Raw genomic sequence first — 11,940 nt, 5'->3', positions numbered from 1 at the left:
TTTTTTTTTTTTTTTTTTTTTGCATTTCTCACAGTGAGGACAATTAAAATAGAAGAAACAGTTTCATCTTTGTTTTCAGTCAATGTTTGTTTCTTTTTAAAAAACTGCTTCCAGATTTTGTAAAAGTCTATTTTTATAGGACCTGATTCTCATGGGTACTAAAACCATTTTACACTGCTCCAACAGCATAAATGAGTCTTAAAATAGGTGTAAGTCTGGCAATGTATATAGCTCTTAATGGCTAGGGACAGAAGTTATACATAAACTGGTTTAAATGATCAGAAACTGATTTAAACCTGTAACAGAACATAAATTCAGTGCAGATAAACCAGTTTCAAAATGGCTGAAACTGGTTTAAGGTAAATCTGGTTGAATGTAGTATCAGACTTAACTGATTTGGGTCAAACTGGTTTATTCAATGTCTGTCCCAGACCCTTTCCAGGTTTAAGTTGAACCAGAGTCCCCCAGCATCTCAGATGCTTTGCAGCCCTTGGTTGGGCTGGGCTGTCTGCTGCAGAGACCAGGGCTGGCCCTGCCCCTCTGCTCCCTAGCCAGAGCACCGGCGGAGACTGCAGGCATAGCAGGGTCTGTTTGGCTTCCCCCTGCCCCACCCCCTCGCCACTTGCTGCTCAAGCAGGGATTCCTCCCCCTTCCCCCCCCTCAATCTTCCACAGCATGGACCCCAGCCCCATGGACCATAGCCAGCCTGTAGTATGCTAGCTAAAGCTGAGAGGTGTCTCTGTGTGTGTGTCTCCAATTTCACTGGGACAGGACAAAGGCAGACAGGACAGTGTCTGCTTAGGGCTTTTTGGACCTAATCAACAGGTCAGCTGGTAACGTCCCTCTGTTCCTTCCTTGGAAAAAGCTGTTTAAGAAGAGCTTGAACTAATGAGACAGGCTTTTGTTTTCTTAATGGGCTGCTAAATGCTGTGTTATCAGCTCCCTGATGGCTCCCTTGTGTGCTAGGTTTGCTGCAGACAGTATAAGGAAGCAGGGAGAGAGAGATTGAAAAGCTCAGTATCATCAACAGATGTATGCACTCCACACCCCAACTTTGCCTCAGAGTGCTAGCTGCGGGCTGGGGGATGGTAACACGCCCACCCCTTAAGCAGTGAGCAGGGTAAAGCCTGGGACTGTGCAGGCAGGGTGGGGGTTTAAACCTCTCCCTAATCAGAGCATCCTGCCAGGGCCTGGCCATGCCCCCCGCCTCAACTCAGCAGTGTGGGAGGGAAGGGAGGGCTGCTCTACAGTTCCCCAGCTTCTAGCCTGAGCCACTGCGGGCATGTGCCTGCATTTCCTCAGTTCAGAGACAATGTCTGTACACCTGCAAACTGGTTTAACCTAGGCAAGCTAGACCTAGGCAAGTATGCAAAGATTGAATCAATTCAGGCTCAGGCTTTTTGAACATCTGTCCCAAGTAAATATGGCTATATACGTAGGACTAACTATTGCAAATTAGAGAAGATGTGAAATTAAAATGCAGCACCCATTCCAAACTAATCCTGTGTGAACATACTTGTTTCACACTGAGAAAAGTTGAGTTTAATCCACTTCCAAATTGTGTGGAAAAGGTACTCTTAGGGCATGTCTTCATGGGGAAGTTACTGCCAAGTATGCTAGGGTATGATTTTTCACATAATAGCTAATCTGCGCTGCGTCCCTGTATAAATACTCTTCAAGTATAGTAAAGATAAGACAGCTTATTCCAAACCATTGCCACTCCAGAATACCACTCAGGAGTAATTTAAATTATATTTACTGAGAGTATTCACATGGAGAGTCAGTGCTGAATAGTTACAGCACCATCACGTCATGCACAAACTTACCTTGCAGTAAATTCCCCATGTAGATAAACCTTTAGCAAAGCATAGCAGAACAGCTTTTACATCTGCTTTTCTGTGCAGTTCTTAAAGGCTTGCCTACACAGGGCCACTCAGGAAAGTTAATCCAAATTAATTAAACGTGAATCTAAGGCTAATGCAAATTAAGGCTATTTTAATTGTGATTGAGCATGTCCACACAGAAGTTTAATGTGATTTAATTAAGGTGATTTAATTTAGTGCATTTTCAGGAGTGTGTTCTTGTTCTTCCACTTTATGGCTCTCTTAAACCAGTGGTTTTCAAACTTCTTAGAGTTGCATAAACCTTTCAAATCACTTCTTCTGCCACACAATCCCTACTCTTATCCTGTGAGCTGATGCAGGGCTAGGCAGCCCAGCCCAACAATGGCAATACATTGCCTCCCAGCCCACTTCACCATTACCATCAATCTCTTTGACGAACCCCTGATAACCTGTTGGGGAACTGCAATGTTCTGCAGAACACAGTTTGGAAACCACTGTACAGTGCTAGAGCAGTCAATGTAAAACAGGCCCATCTTGTGTAAATTTAGGGATATACTTGACCTGCTGGCATTTATTTACAGTGTAACTCTAGATGAAGTACAATGTCTCATAGTCTAATATTTTCAATATGCAGTAAAAGTATTGTGTCAACTCATTTTATCTTTTAATGCTATTTATCTACTGATGTCAATGAAAATATGATTGGTAGGATTTTCACTATTACTGATCCAGTAACAAAGGGAACCCTGTGTCAGTTGTGAATCAAAATACCTTGGTTAGCTCTGTATAATTGCTGAATAAGCTGGGGACCATGTTATCTGACTTAATTTACCAGCTTCAGATACTTGAATGCTGTTTCAATATGGTTCTGAGGTCAAGACAGACCTCAGAACCTTTCATTGTCACTGACAGATTTTTGATAAATTCTCTTCCACATTTTCAATCACACATTTTTCATATATTTTGATAATTGGTAAGACTATTTTGAAAATTGATAAGACTAGAGTTACCGTTCCATCCTTAACTGAATTTTTATGATTTATGTATTTATTTATCTCCATGTACTTTGCTACAATTTTCTTCAGTCTTCATTTTTCCAGTGGAGTTGAAGAGAATTCACCCTGTTTGAAACAGGATCCGCTACTTAAATAATGCAGGACAGCTTTCCAAAAAGCTCCATGCTTTAGTTCTTGTAGTCCCCAGAAAAAAGGAGGCTCTTTTTTCCTTTTTTAGCTGTGGGGTGGTGAACTTTTTGTTTATTTAATTTTAGCCATCTGGTTTACCCTCCAAGTGATCCTTGTATGCAAGCATGGGTGTAAACACCTCCAAAATTTGAAAACAGTTAAGGGTCACTCTGAAGAGGTCATGCTTTTACCTAGCTTTGAACTGCACAGAACGGGTGTTGAGGGGAGTGGTCAGGGTGAGGGCCTTATTTAAAAATTACCCAAAATTCATTAGCAGTGGCCTTTCCTGACTAAGCAAAGTTAGTATGTACAATATAGAATAGGTAGTCTAGTACATAGTGGTATCTCTGTGTCTATATGAATCTTCAGCCTCCTGGAGGAGTCTACATATAACTTTCCTGCTCCTTGTCTGTAGGTCTTGTAACTTACCACCACAGTTTCCTTCAAAGCTCTGTTCACACTTCTCTTTATCAGCCAGCAGCTGTCACTAAGGTGTTCCTCCATACAAATTGCACTCTATGACTCTCCAAACTATTACTGGAACATAATAGGTATCAAATTCAGACCTGAGCCCTTTCAGCTTTGCCACAGATACAATCAGTTCCAAGCTACTCACCTGGCCTGTTTTAGAATAAAATGTTCATGTAGGCAGAGTTTTCAGAGGAAATTTAGAGACTCTATGGGGATGTGGTCCCCTAACTCCCTTAGGCTGATTTGAATGCCTTAGGCTTAGACTCTAGAATAGGTTTTCACCATATAACAGTGTCAAGGTAGGTCAAATATTAAGCAAAACTACTTAAAAGTGCTCCTTTAAAATGTTATTTGTATTCTATTGATTAAAATCTCACCTTTACGGTATGGTCTAGATGAGATGGGTTTAACCTCACATAGACTTAAGAAGAATTTCACTTTCTGTCTGCTTCCATTGCAGAGATGAGTAGGCTGAAAAAGTAACAGGTTGCAAATGCAGACAAAGGGCTCAACTCCTGCTTCAGATTTACATAATAGCAAGATGCTACACAAAGCAAATAAGTAACTGTGTATCTAAAGTTACAGCTGAGCACAGTCTTGTTTCTTTGTGTGAAATCTTAACTCCATTGGAACCAGTGGTTAAATTTCTTCTGACTTAATGGAACCAATATTTCACACACTGTTTTAATCATCTAGTACATGGTATCCATCTTTCTTTCTAAGCAAGATAGTAATCTGATTTCACAGATATCAGGAAAAAGAGTTTGCAGAATTTGCAGCGAACAACAATGGCCTGTCTTCGTCTCCTTGGTGCATCTACACATGCAATGAATGTGACATGATAAGCTCTGAAGCAGTTTGCACCAGAGTACATGGCTCCTGGGCACAGCATCTACATGTGTGTCTGGGACAGGAGCACTTTGAGCCAGGGAGAAGCAGACCTGGGCTGGCAGGAGGCTTGTGGGGTCAGCCTGGGCTCCAGGCAGTGGCAATGGGTAACATAGGGACTCACTGGGGCATGAGTGCCAAAACTGTGGAGACGTGTGGCTGACCCTCAGAGCCTGCTGTCAGCCCACAGCTGCTCTGCCACAGCTCAAAGTGCTGCTGTTCCTGTCACCATCCACATGTGCACTGCAGTGCAGTAAATGATTCCGTTGTGAGATAGTGCTGTCCCTGACAATCTTATGGTAGAGCTAACTGATTTACTGCACCCTAATGCAGTATGTAAATAGTATGCATATGTAAATAGTGACACTTTACTGTGGAGCTAATTAGTGACCTCAGTAGTAAAGTACACGTGTAGATGCACCCCTTGTGTACTGTATTTCTGAAGAGCAATTTATGCTGCATAGAGCAGAAGCTCTGTCTCCTGTTGCTGCATGCCTACTTGTCACTGATATGCCCTGCATGACTCTTGATTAGAAAGAGCCAGAGGATTTCAAAATAAAGCCATTTTCAGTGTTACCAATTTAAAATCAGCAATGTCAATAGTGGGGCATTACGCAGAGGACTCACTGTAATGCTTTTTTAACATATGTTTCTAGATTTTGTTGTTCATCAGATTTTGCCCTACCAGTCGGTTTCAGTGGATACGTTCAACTCTAAGAACGATGTCTATGTAGCTATTGCCCAACCTAACATGGAGAACTGCATGGTACTGGAATGGGACCACATTGAAATGAATTTCAGGAGTTATGATAACATCACAGGTATACACGTGTCTGATTTATTAGTTAACTTGTGGGACTGTCAGTGTGTAATGGGAGAAGGAAAAATCTCACCTGGGAAGTTCAGTGTTACATAATGAAATGGCCACCTGGTGCTGTTCTCTGCTCTTACCTCATTATTATTGAGTCTTCATTGAAGTCAATGATGGTTATGTCTGTATTGTGTCCCTGGCATGTCTCAGGAAGGGTGCCCCATCCACCCACTTCCATTCACATGCATAACAGCTAGAAAGAAATGTGGCAGTGGAGCTGCTCTGGGGATGTTCTCAGTGGCTGCTTTCCAGCAGGCAAGGATCCTGAGAGCAAGTGCACGAGGGCACCCCCAGAGCAGTTGCACTGTTGTGTTTCTGGGTTTGGTGCACATGAGTGGTCATGGGTGGATAGGGGCAAACCTGAGAGTGTCCCTTCAGGTTCAGGCAAAGGGTGCAATACAGTCACATCCATAATGCAATTAGAATGATTGCTCAGTGTAGTATCATGCTAGAAATGCACTCTCTTTCAGTAAAAACCCAAAGAAGGCTAGCTGTTGTCTCTGATAATAGCATATTGGGTAAGCTGACAATAAGGAAATCTGGGACACCTGGGACACAGTCCCATTTCCTTCCCCCTACCCACCCCACTCTCCTAAGTCAGTGGTGCTACTACATGCAGAGGTGGGGTGGTGTGGCATGATGCCTGCCTGCCCACCTGCCTGGTGCACCATGCCACTCTATGCCATGCCACTCTCCCTCACTGCCAGATTGCGCCTCATACCCCTGCATTTCTGGGATGCTCATTTTGACCAACTGGCCTGGACTGGCCTCCAAAGTCTGGGACTGTCCTGGCTAAACTGGGACATATGGTCACCCTACTACTGGGGGAGACTTGTATGGATTCTGATCCTCTCAATTACTGTGCAAGAGCTGAACCTGGCATTCCCAGCGGTGTTCCTCTGAAGTGGGACACTAGGACTGTCCTTATACAGGAGTGTGTAGGATCAGAGCCTTGTGTTCAGGACCACAGTGGAGATCAGGTCCAAGGTTCATTTAGTTCAGTATTCTGTCTCCAGTAGCAGTCAGTACTAGATGCTACAGAGTGCTGAGGCTGCACAGCAGGCAGACTATCAGGGTTAACATTAACTCAGTAAAGTACTACTATTCTGGAAGCCTTCCCTCCTAGTATTAATTTTACCTAGAGATTAAACTGATCTCCTTCATGTTCCATGTGGCTTTTCCTTTGTACACTCGTCTAGAAACCTTAGGGTTAAGTCAGCATCACATGCTTGTTAAATCTCCCAGGTCTTCAAATATACAAATTACTACTTATGCAAAATACACACAGAGCACCAAACTCTACTCTCTGTTATCCCTGTGCAACCTCATTAAAACTGCTGGGGTAAAGAGAGCAGCATTTTGCCAAATTTGAATGAGTTTTCTTTATGTAGGTATAGCAAATATCTGTCCTTTAGGGAGGACTTTTCAAAGCTATCTTGTAGCTTTATGCAGCATGCTGTGGAAGATACCAGGGTTGAACCTAAGTGATTTTGCTGACCTTACATTTTTAGGGGACAGCATGGACTTTTGCAGAAAGAAATGGCATTAGAAGCAGAGGCACAAGTAGTTTAAAGAGTCTAAAGGAGTATCAGTCTAAAGAATATTTTAACCCTTCACAAAGCAGGATTTCTATATCAAATTCACAATGTTAAAAATGAGAGAATACCTCAGAGGGAGAATACCTCAGAGGCTTTCTTGATCACTGGGTCAACTGCCTTCATTTAATGAATTTATGTGCCTGGAAGCAGCATCTCTTTTTCAGGAATGGCTGTTTGGCACACTCCAGTGCCTAGTAATCCACCAAGACTGGGAAGCTGGTATGAAAACTTAAAAGGCTGCTCATTTGCCTGAGCATTTAGTCAAAATTCAGGGCCTTTCAGGGTTGTTTCCACAAGTCAGGTACACTCATGGCTTAATCTTCTTTACCTACAAAAATATGCATAAGTTTCTGTTTCTTAAAACACAATGGAAACAAACAACAGCAGTCTGCCATTCCAGCGAGTTCTGTGCCGAGAAGCTCCATCCTTTTGCTTCCTCCCAAGATAACATTCACAATTGCCTCTGCTGGCTTATCCCTTCAGCATAACCAGCTTTTAACCCGTATTTGAGCCCATGTACTGGCACCAGGAAAATTCCTGGATTGGCCATATATCTCATCTAGCACCTCTGGTGACTGCCTCCATGTCTGTGGCTGTTTTTATAGCATTCTGAGTATGGACACATGTACCCTTGTTTCAAAATGGGAACATTTCAAGCCAGGGAATGATACAAAGGTAGCAAAATTACTCCAATTTCAGTACAGCTTCATCTAGTGTTAAAATTGGAACAGTCTTGCTACTTTTGTACCATACCTGAAATGTCCACAAGTGACTATTAGAATGGAACAGCTGCAGCTTTTTTGAAACAGGTCCAAATGTACATATGTCTGCACTCAAAGGTGCTTGATAACTCCTTTTCTTGAGCCTGAAGTAAACTGTTTTAGACACTGTTTGGCTTTCATGAGCACTATAAATGTTTTTGGATGCAGGACCTCCCATTAGTAGCTATTAGCACTTTTAAAGATCACTTCTGAAAAAAAACATATTTGCTTACTATTAAGTATTGCATAGTCTGTGGAAGTGGGGATGCCAGGGAGAAGTAGGATCCTCAGACAAAGCCATCTATCTACTTGGAGAAGAAGGAAAAGCCAATGACCTGCCATGGGCAAATATGAATAGCATGCTCAGTTATACGTGTTTCAGTATCACACTGCCAGAAGAATAATGAAATGTTGTCAGACCTCTGGGGCTAAGGACAGAAATTACACATAAACTGGTGTAAGTGATCAGAAACCAATTAAAATCTGTAAAATAACAGACGTTCAGTCACATAAACCTCTTTCAAAATGGCCAAAACCAATTAAAAATAAACCTGGATAGATGTATTATCAGACTTAACTGATTTAGGTTAAATTGGTTTATTGAATTTCTGTCCCAGATCTCTAGATTCAAGTTAACTCATAGTCCCCTAGTGTCCCAGGATGCTTTGCACCTCTCCCATAACACCCTCCCCCTCCCCAATGGTGGACAGGCTAGCTTTGGCCCAAGCTGTCTGCTTCAGCTGAGCAGGGAGGCAGGCTCTACTGCTCCACCCCTCCTCAGCTTCTGGCCTGAGTCACTGCAGGCATGTGGCTGCATTTCCAGAATCAAAAGTGAATGTCTGTTCACTTGCTTATCAGTTAAATCTATGCAGCTTAGACTAACCTGCAAAGATTGAATCAACTCAGCCTCAGGCCTTTTGACTGTCTGTACTTAGCCAGAGAGCCATGAGAAGGATATCATGTGGGGTGTCAGTGGAAGGGTTTATTACAGTTCAAGGGTTTTGTGAGCAAGCATCCACAAAGCCATTGCTGGAATCCATGTAGATGTGGTTTATTTGACTCTCATGCTAGAGCAGGGGTGGGCAAAGTTGGGCCCATGGGCTGGAGATAGCTGACAGTAGACTCCATTTACCAGCAGTCCCTGCCCACATGGCTGGGGCCAGTCTCCATAGAGACCCCAGTCACAGCTGCTGTGTGATTAGCCGTGTTGGGGTTGTTATGGAGACTGGCCCCAGCTGTGCTGGCAGGGTGTGGGGCAGGGCAGGGCAGGGGGGCTGCTTCAGAGCCACTGGGATCTTGCAGTTCTTTTCAGGTTAGAATCTTGCGCCCCACAGCATGCAGGCTGCAGATCACGGCTCTGCCCTGGCCCCGACCAAGCTGCCCCCACTGCAAGATCCTAGAAGCTCCAGACCAGCCCCCTGCCCTGCCACCTGCCCTGCCAGCATGGCTGGGACTAGTCTCCATGGCAACCCCAGCCTTGCTATCACAGGCAGCTATGGCTAGGGTCTCCATGGAGACCAGCCCCAGCCATGCAGGCAGGGGCTGCTGGGAAATGGAGTCTAGCTGCTGGCTGGATCCGCCATTTTGCCCACCCCTGTGATAGACAAAATTCTTTTTTCCCCCCTAGGTATAGCATTTCCCCAAATCAGTTTGGTGGTCTCCACCTTAATGTTATGTATTACACCTTAACATTTATCAGTATGACCCAGTCTGGCAGTTACTGTATTCCTAAATATTTTGACTTTAATTTAACTATTTAAGATATTTGGACTCTTTAGAAGTTTATACCCAGTATTGCCTCTGCTGTACTCTCTACTGTTTCTATGCTTATCATTATAGGCAAGGATATCCTATAACATAGGATATATCTGGGTCCTTAAAATTTGGATTCACGGAAAATGACTGAAACATTTTAATGAAAGCAACAGAAACAGAGTCAAGTTCAGCATTTATAGATCATTTTGCCTTTCTTTTCTTGTTTGCGAATATTATGTATATATTTCCATTGGCATTAATGGAAGTAACACTCAGAGTTGCCTGGAATGAGAAGAGAGAGGCTATACTCCACTTGGTTCAGTTTGAATAGGTCCCCACAATATTTCCAAAGGAAATAATGTAGCATCACTTGAGTGGAAGATTTTTCTGTTGCACCATAAATTGACTGGTTTTGATAATTTATATTTTAGGGCTATAAAATCTGGCTTAATAAATTTGTTAGACACTGTGGGGAAGAGTGTATTAGAAAGGTGTTTGGACAGAGGAAGGAGTAGAGTTTGGGATAAAAATAAACGAGCATTTTAGGAAAACATCACTTGCATTTCTTCAGAACCCTGCTGTTGCTTAATATCCAAAGCAGCCTTTCCTTTCCTGTTGCTGCTGCAAAAATGTAGTATGCCTGATGCAGTCTGAAAAGAAAGCACTGCTGCATGTTGCCATGTAATAGAACAGGAAGATAAATGAATAGCAGAAAGATAATAAAATGAGGGATGAGGAAGGAAGGGCACTTGGTAAATCTCTCTCTGTTTGAATGGTTGAATTGTATTGAACTAACATTTTTGCTTTTTCTTTGAGCAACAGGGCAATCCATAGTGGGATGCAAAGCCATCCTGATTGATGACCAGGTCTTTGTGGTGGTGGCACAGCTTTTTGGTGGCTCACACATTTACAAGTATGACGAAAGCTGGACAAAGTTTGTCAAATTCCAAGACATTGAAGTCTCTCGCATTTCCAAGCCAAATGATATTGAGCTGTTTCAGATAGACAGCGAAAGGTTTTTTGTCATAGCAGATAGTTCTAAAGCTGGCTTGTCTACTGTTTATAAATGGAACAACAAAGGATTCTACTCTTACCAGTCTCTGCATGAGTGGTTCAGGGACACAGATGCTGAATTTGTTGATATAGACGGAAAATCTCATTTAATCCTATCTAGCCGCTCACAGGTTCCCATTATACTACAGTGGAACAAAAGTACAAAGAAGTTTGTCCCACATGGTGAAATACCCAACATGGAAGATGTCTTGGCTGTGAAGAGCTTTAAGATGCAAAATACCCTGTATATTACACTCACAAGATTTATTGGTGATTCCAGAGTCATGAAATGGAATAGCAAGCAGTTTGTGGAGATACAGGCTCTGCCATCTCGAGGAGCCATGACACTGCAGCCTTTCTCCTTTAAAAATAATCACTACCTAGCTCTGGGAAGCGACTACACATTTTCCCAAATATATCAGTGGGATAATGAGAAGAAGCTCTTTAGTTTATTTAAAGAAATTTATGTGCAGGCACCTCGTTCTTTCACAGCTGTGTCAACAGATCGGAGAGATTTTTTCTTTGCTTCCAGTTTTAAAGGAAACACACAGATATTTGAACATATAATTGTTGACTTGAGTTTATGAAGGCTGCTGGAAGAATTTTTGCATACAATGACATTGCAAACAGAAAAAGACCAATTACTCATCTCCTCAAATAGGGTGCATCTGTGGAATTAGTAGGAAGTTTTCTGAATCTTAGAACTTGCATATTAATCAGGGATTGCATTTACTTGGTTAACTGCATGACATGTTCATTTTATCATTTTAAAGACATTTTAAAATCTGTAATTACTCAGAGGAGAGTGTAGTGCTTTAGGATCAACTCTGACATCTAAGAAAACTATGTGGCTTTTACCCAGGAAACTGGATTAGACAGGACATCTCAGAGTTGAGAGAGAAGAGAAAAACAATAATGCCAAACCCAGAAACAATTATTTCCTCTTAAAATAGAATCTCAGTAACCTGGAGTTACTTCAGTCTTAAATACTGTATTTATTGAGGAATTTTGTAAGTTACCATCACATTCAGAAATGTTTAGTTTCTTGAGACTGGTGTCCAGCATCTCTGTTTGTGCTTTATAATAAAATCAAGGACCTGGTTTATGGCCTATTGATGCTAGATAAGTGAAATCATTAAAATTATTTGACATTTTTCTGTTTATTTTAAAGAGCACGTGTGGATTTTAAAAAAATGCTCCTGCAGGTAATGGATGGATGTTCACCTCTACATCACAACTTTGGGACAAAAGTGACTGAAAATGGCTGTTAGCAGTTTCGTGGATGAGCTGAACTGAGTTGGTCTTGGTCTAGAAATAATTTTTTAAACAAGTACACACAACTGGCAGTAGTTCACACCCTTACGGACAATTTCAGTCCAGTGGCCAGTATTTTAATGAGTACAGAAATTGAACTGTTCTCACCCTTAGTGGGGGTCCCATTTAAATGAGATTGAAACATACTCTGGGTCACCAGGTACAGGAAAGTCTGCCTTGGTGCTGCACCTCTCCTGTGCA

At 42.2% G+C, this 11,940-nt stretch overlaps 1 protein-coding gene across 1 annotated transcript in view; it reads left to right on the top strand.

Annotated features, from left to right (window-relative positions):
* The window catches only part of LGI2 (leucine rich repeat LGI family member 2), a 29,490-nt gene extending 17,951 nt beyond the window's left edge, over positions 1-11,539 (top strand). The window contains exons 7-8 of the mRNA XM_019526259.1: positions 5,044-5,208; positions 10,195-11,539. Coding sequence (XP_019381804.1) covers positions 5,044-5,208; positions 10,195-11,012 — 983 coding nt within the window. The 3' untranslated portion in view covers positions 11,013-11,539. The remainder of the gene's footprint in view (positions 1-5,043; positions 5,209-10,194) is intronic.
* Positions 11,540-11,940: the final 401 nt, after the last annotated feature.

The sequence above is a fragment of the Gavialis gangeticus genome, unplaced genomic scaffold, assembly GCF_001723915.1.
Source record: "Gavialis gangeticus isolate Ggan-Ray unplaced genomic scaffold, GavGan_comp1, whole genome shotgun sequence".
Lineage (NCBI taxonomy): Eukaryota > Metazoa > Chordata > Crocodylia > Gavialidae > Gavialis > Gavialis gangeticus.
Note: the sequence above shows the minus strand (reverse complement) of the source record. Positions and strands in the feature narration are given on the sequence as shown.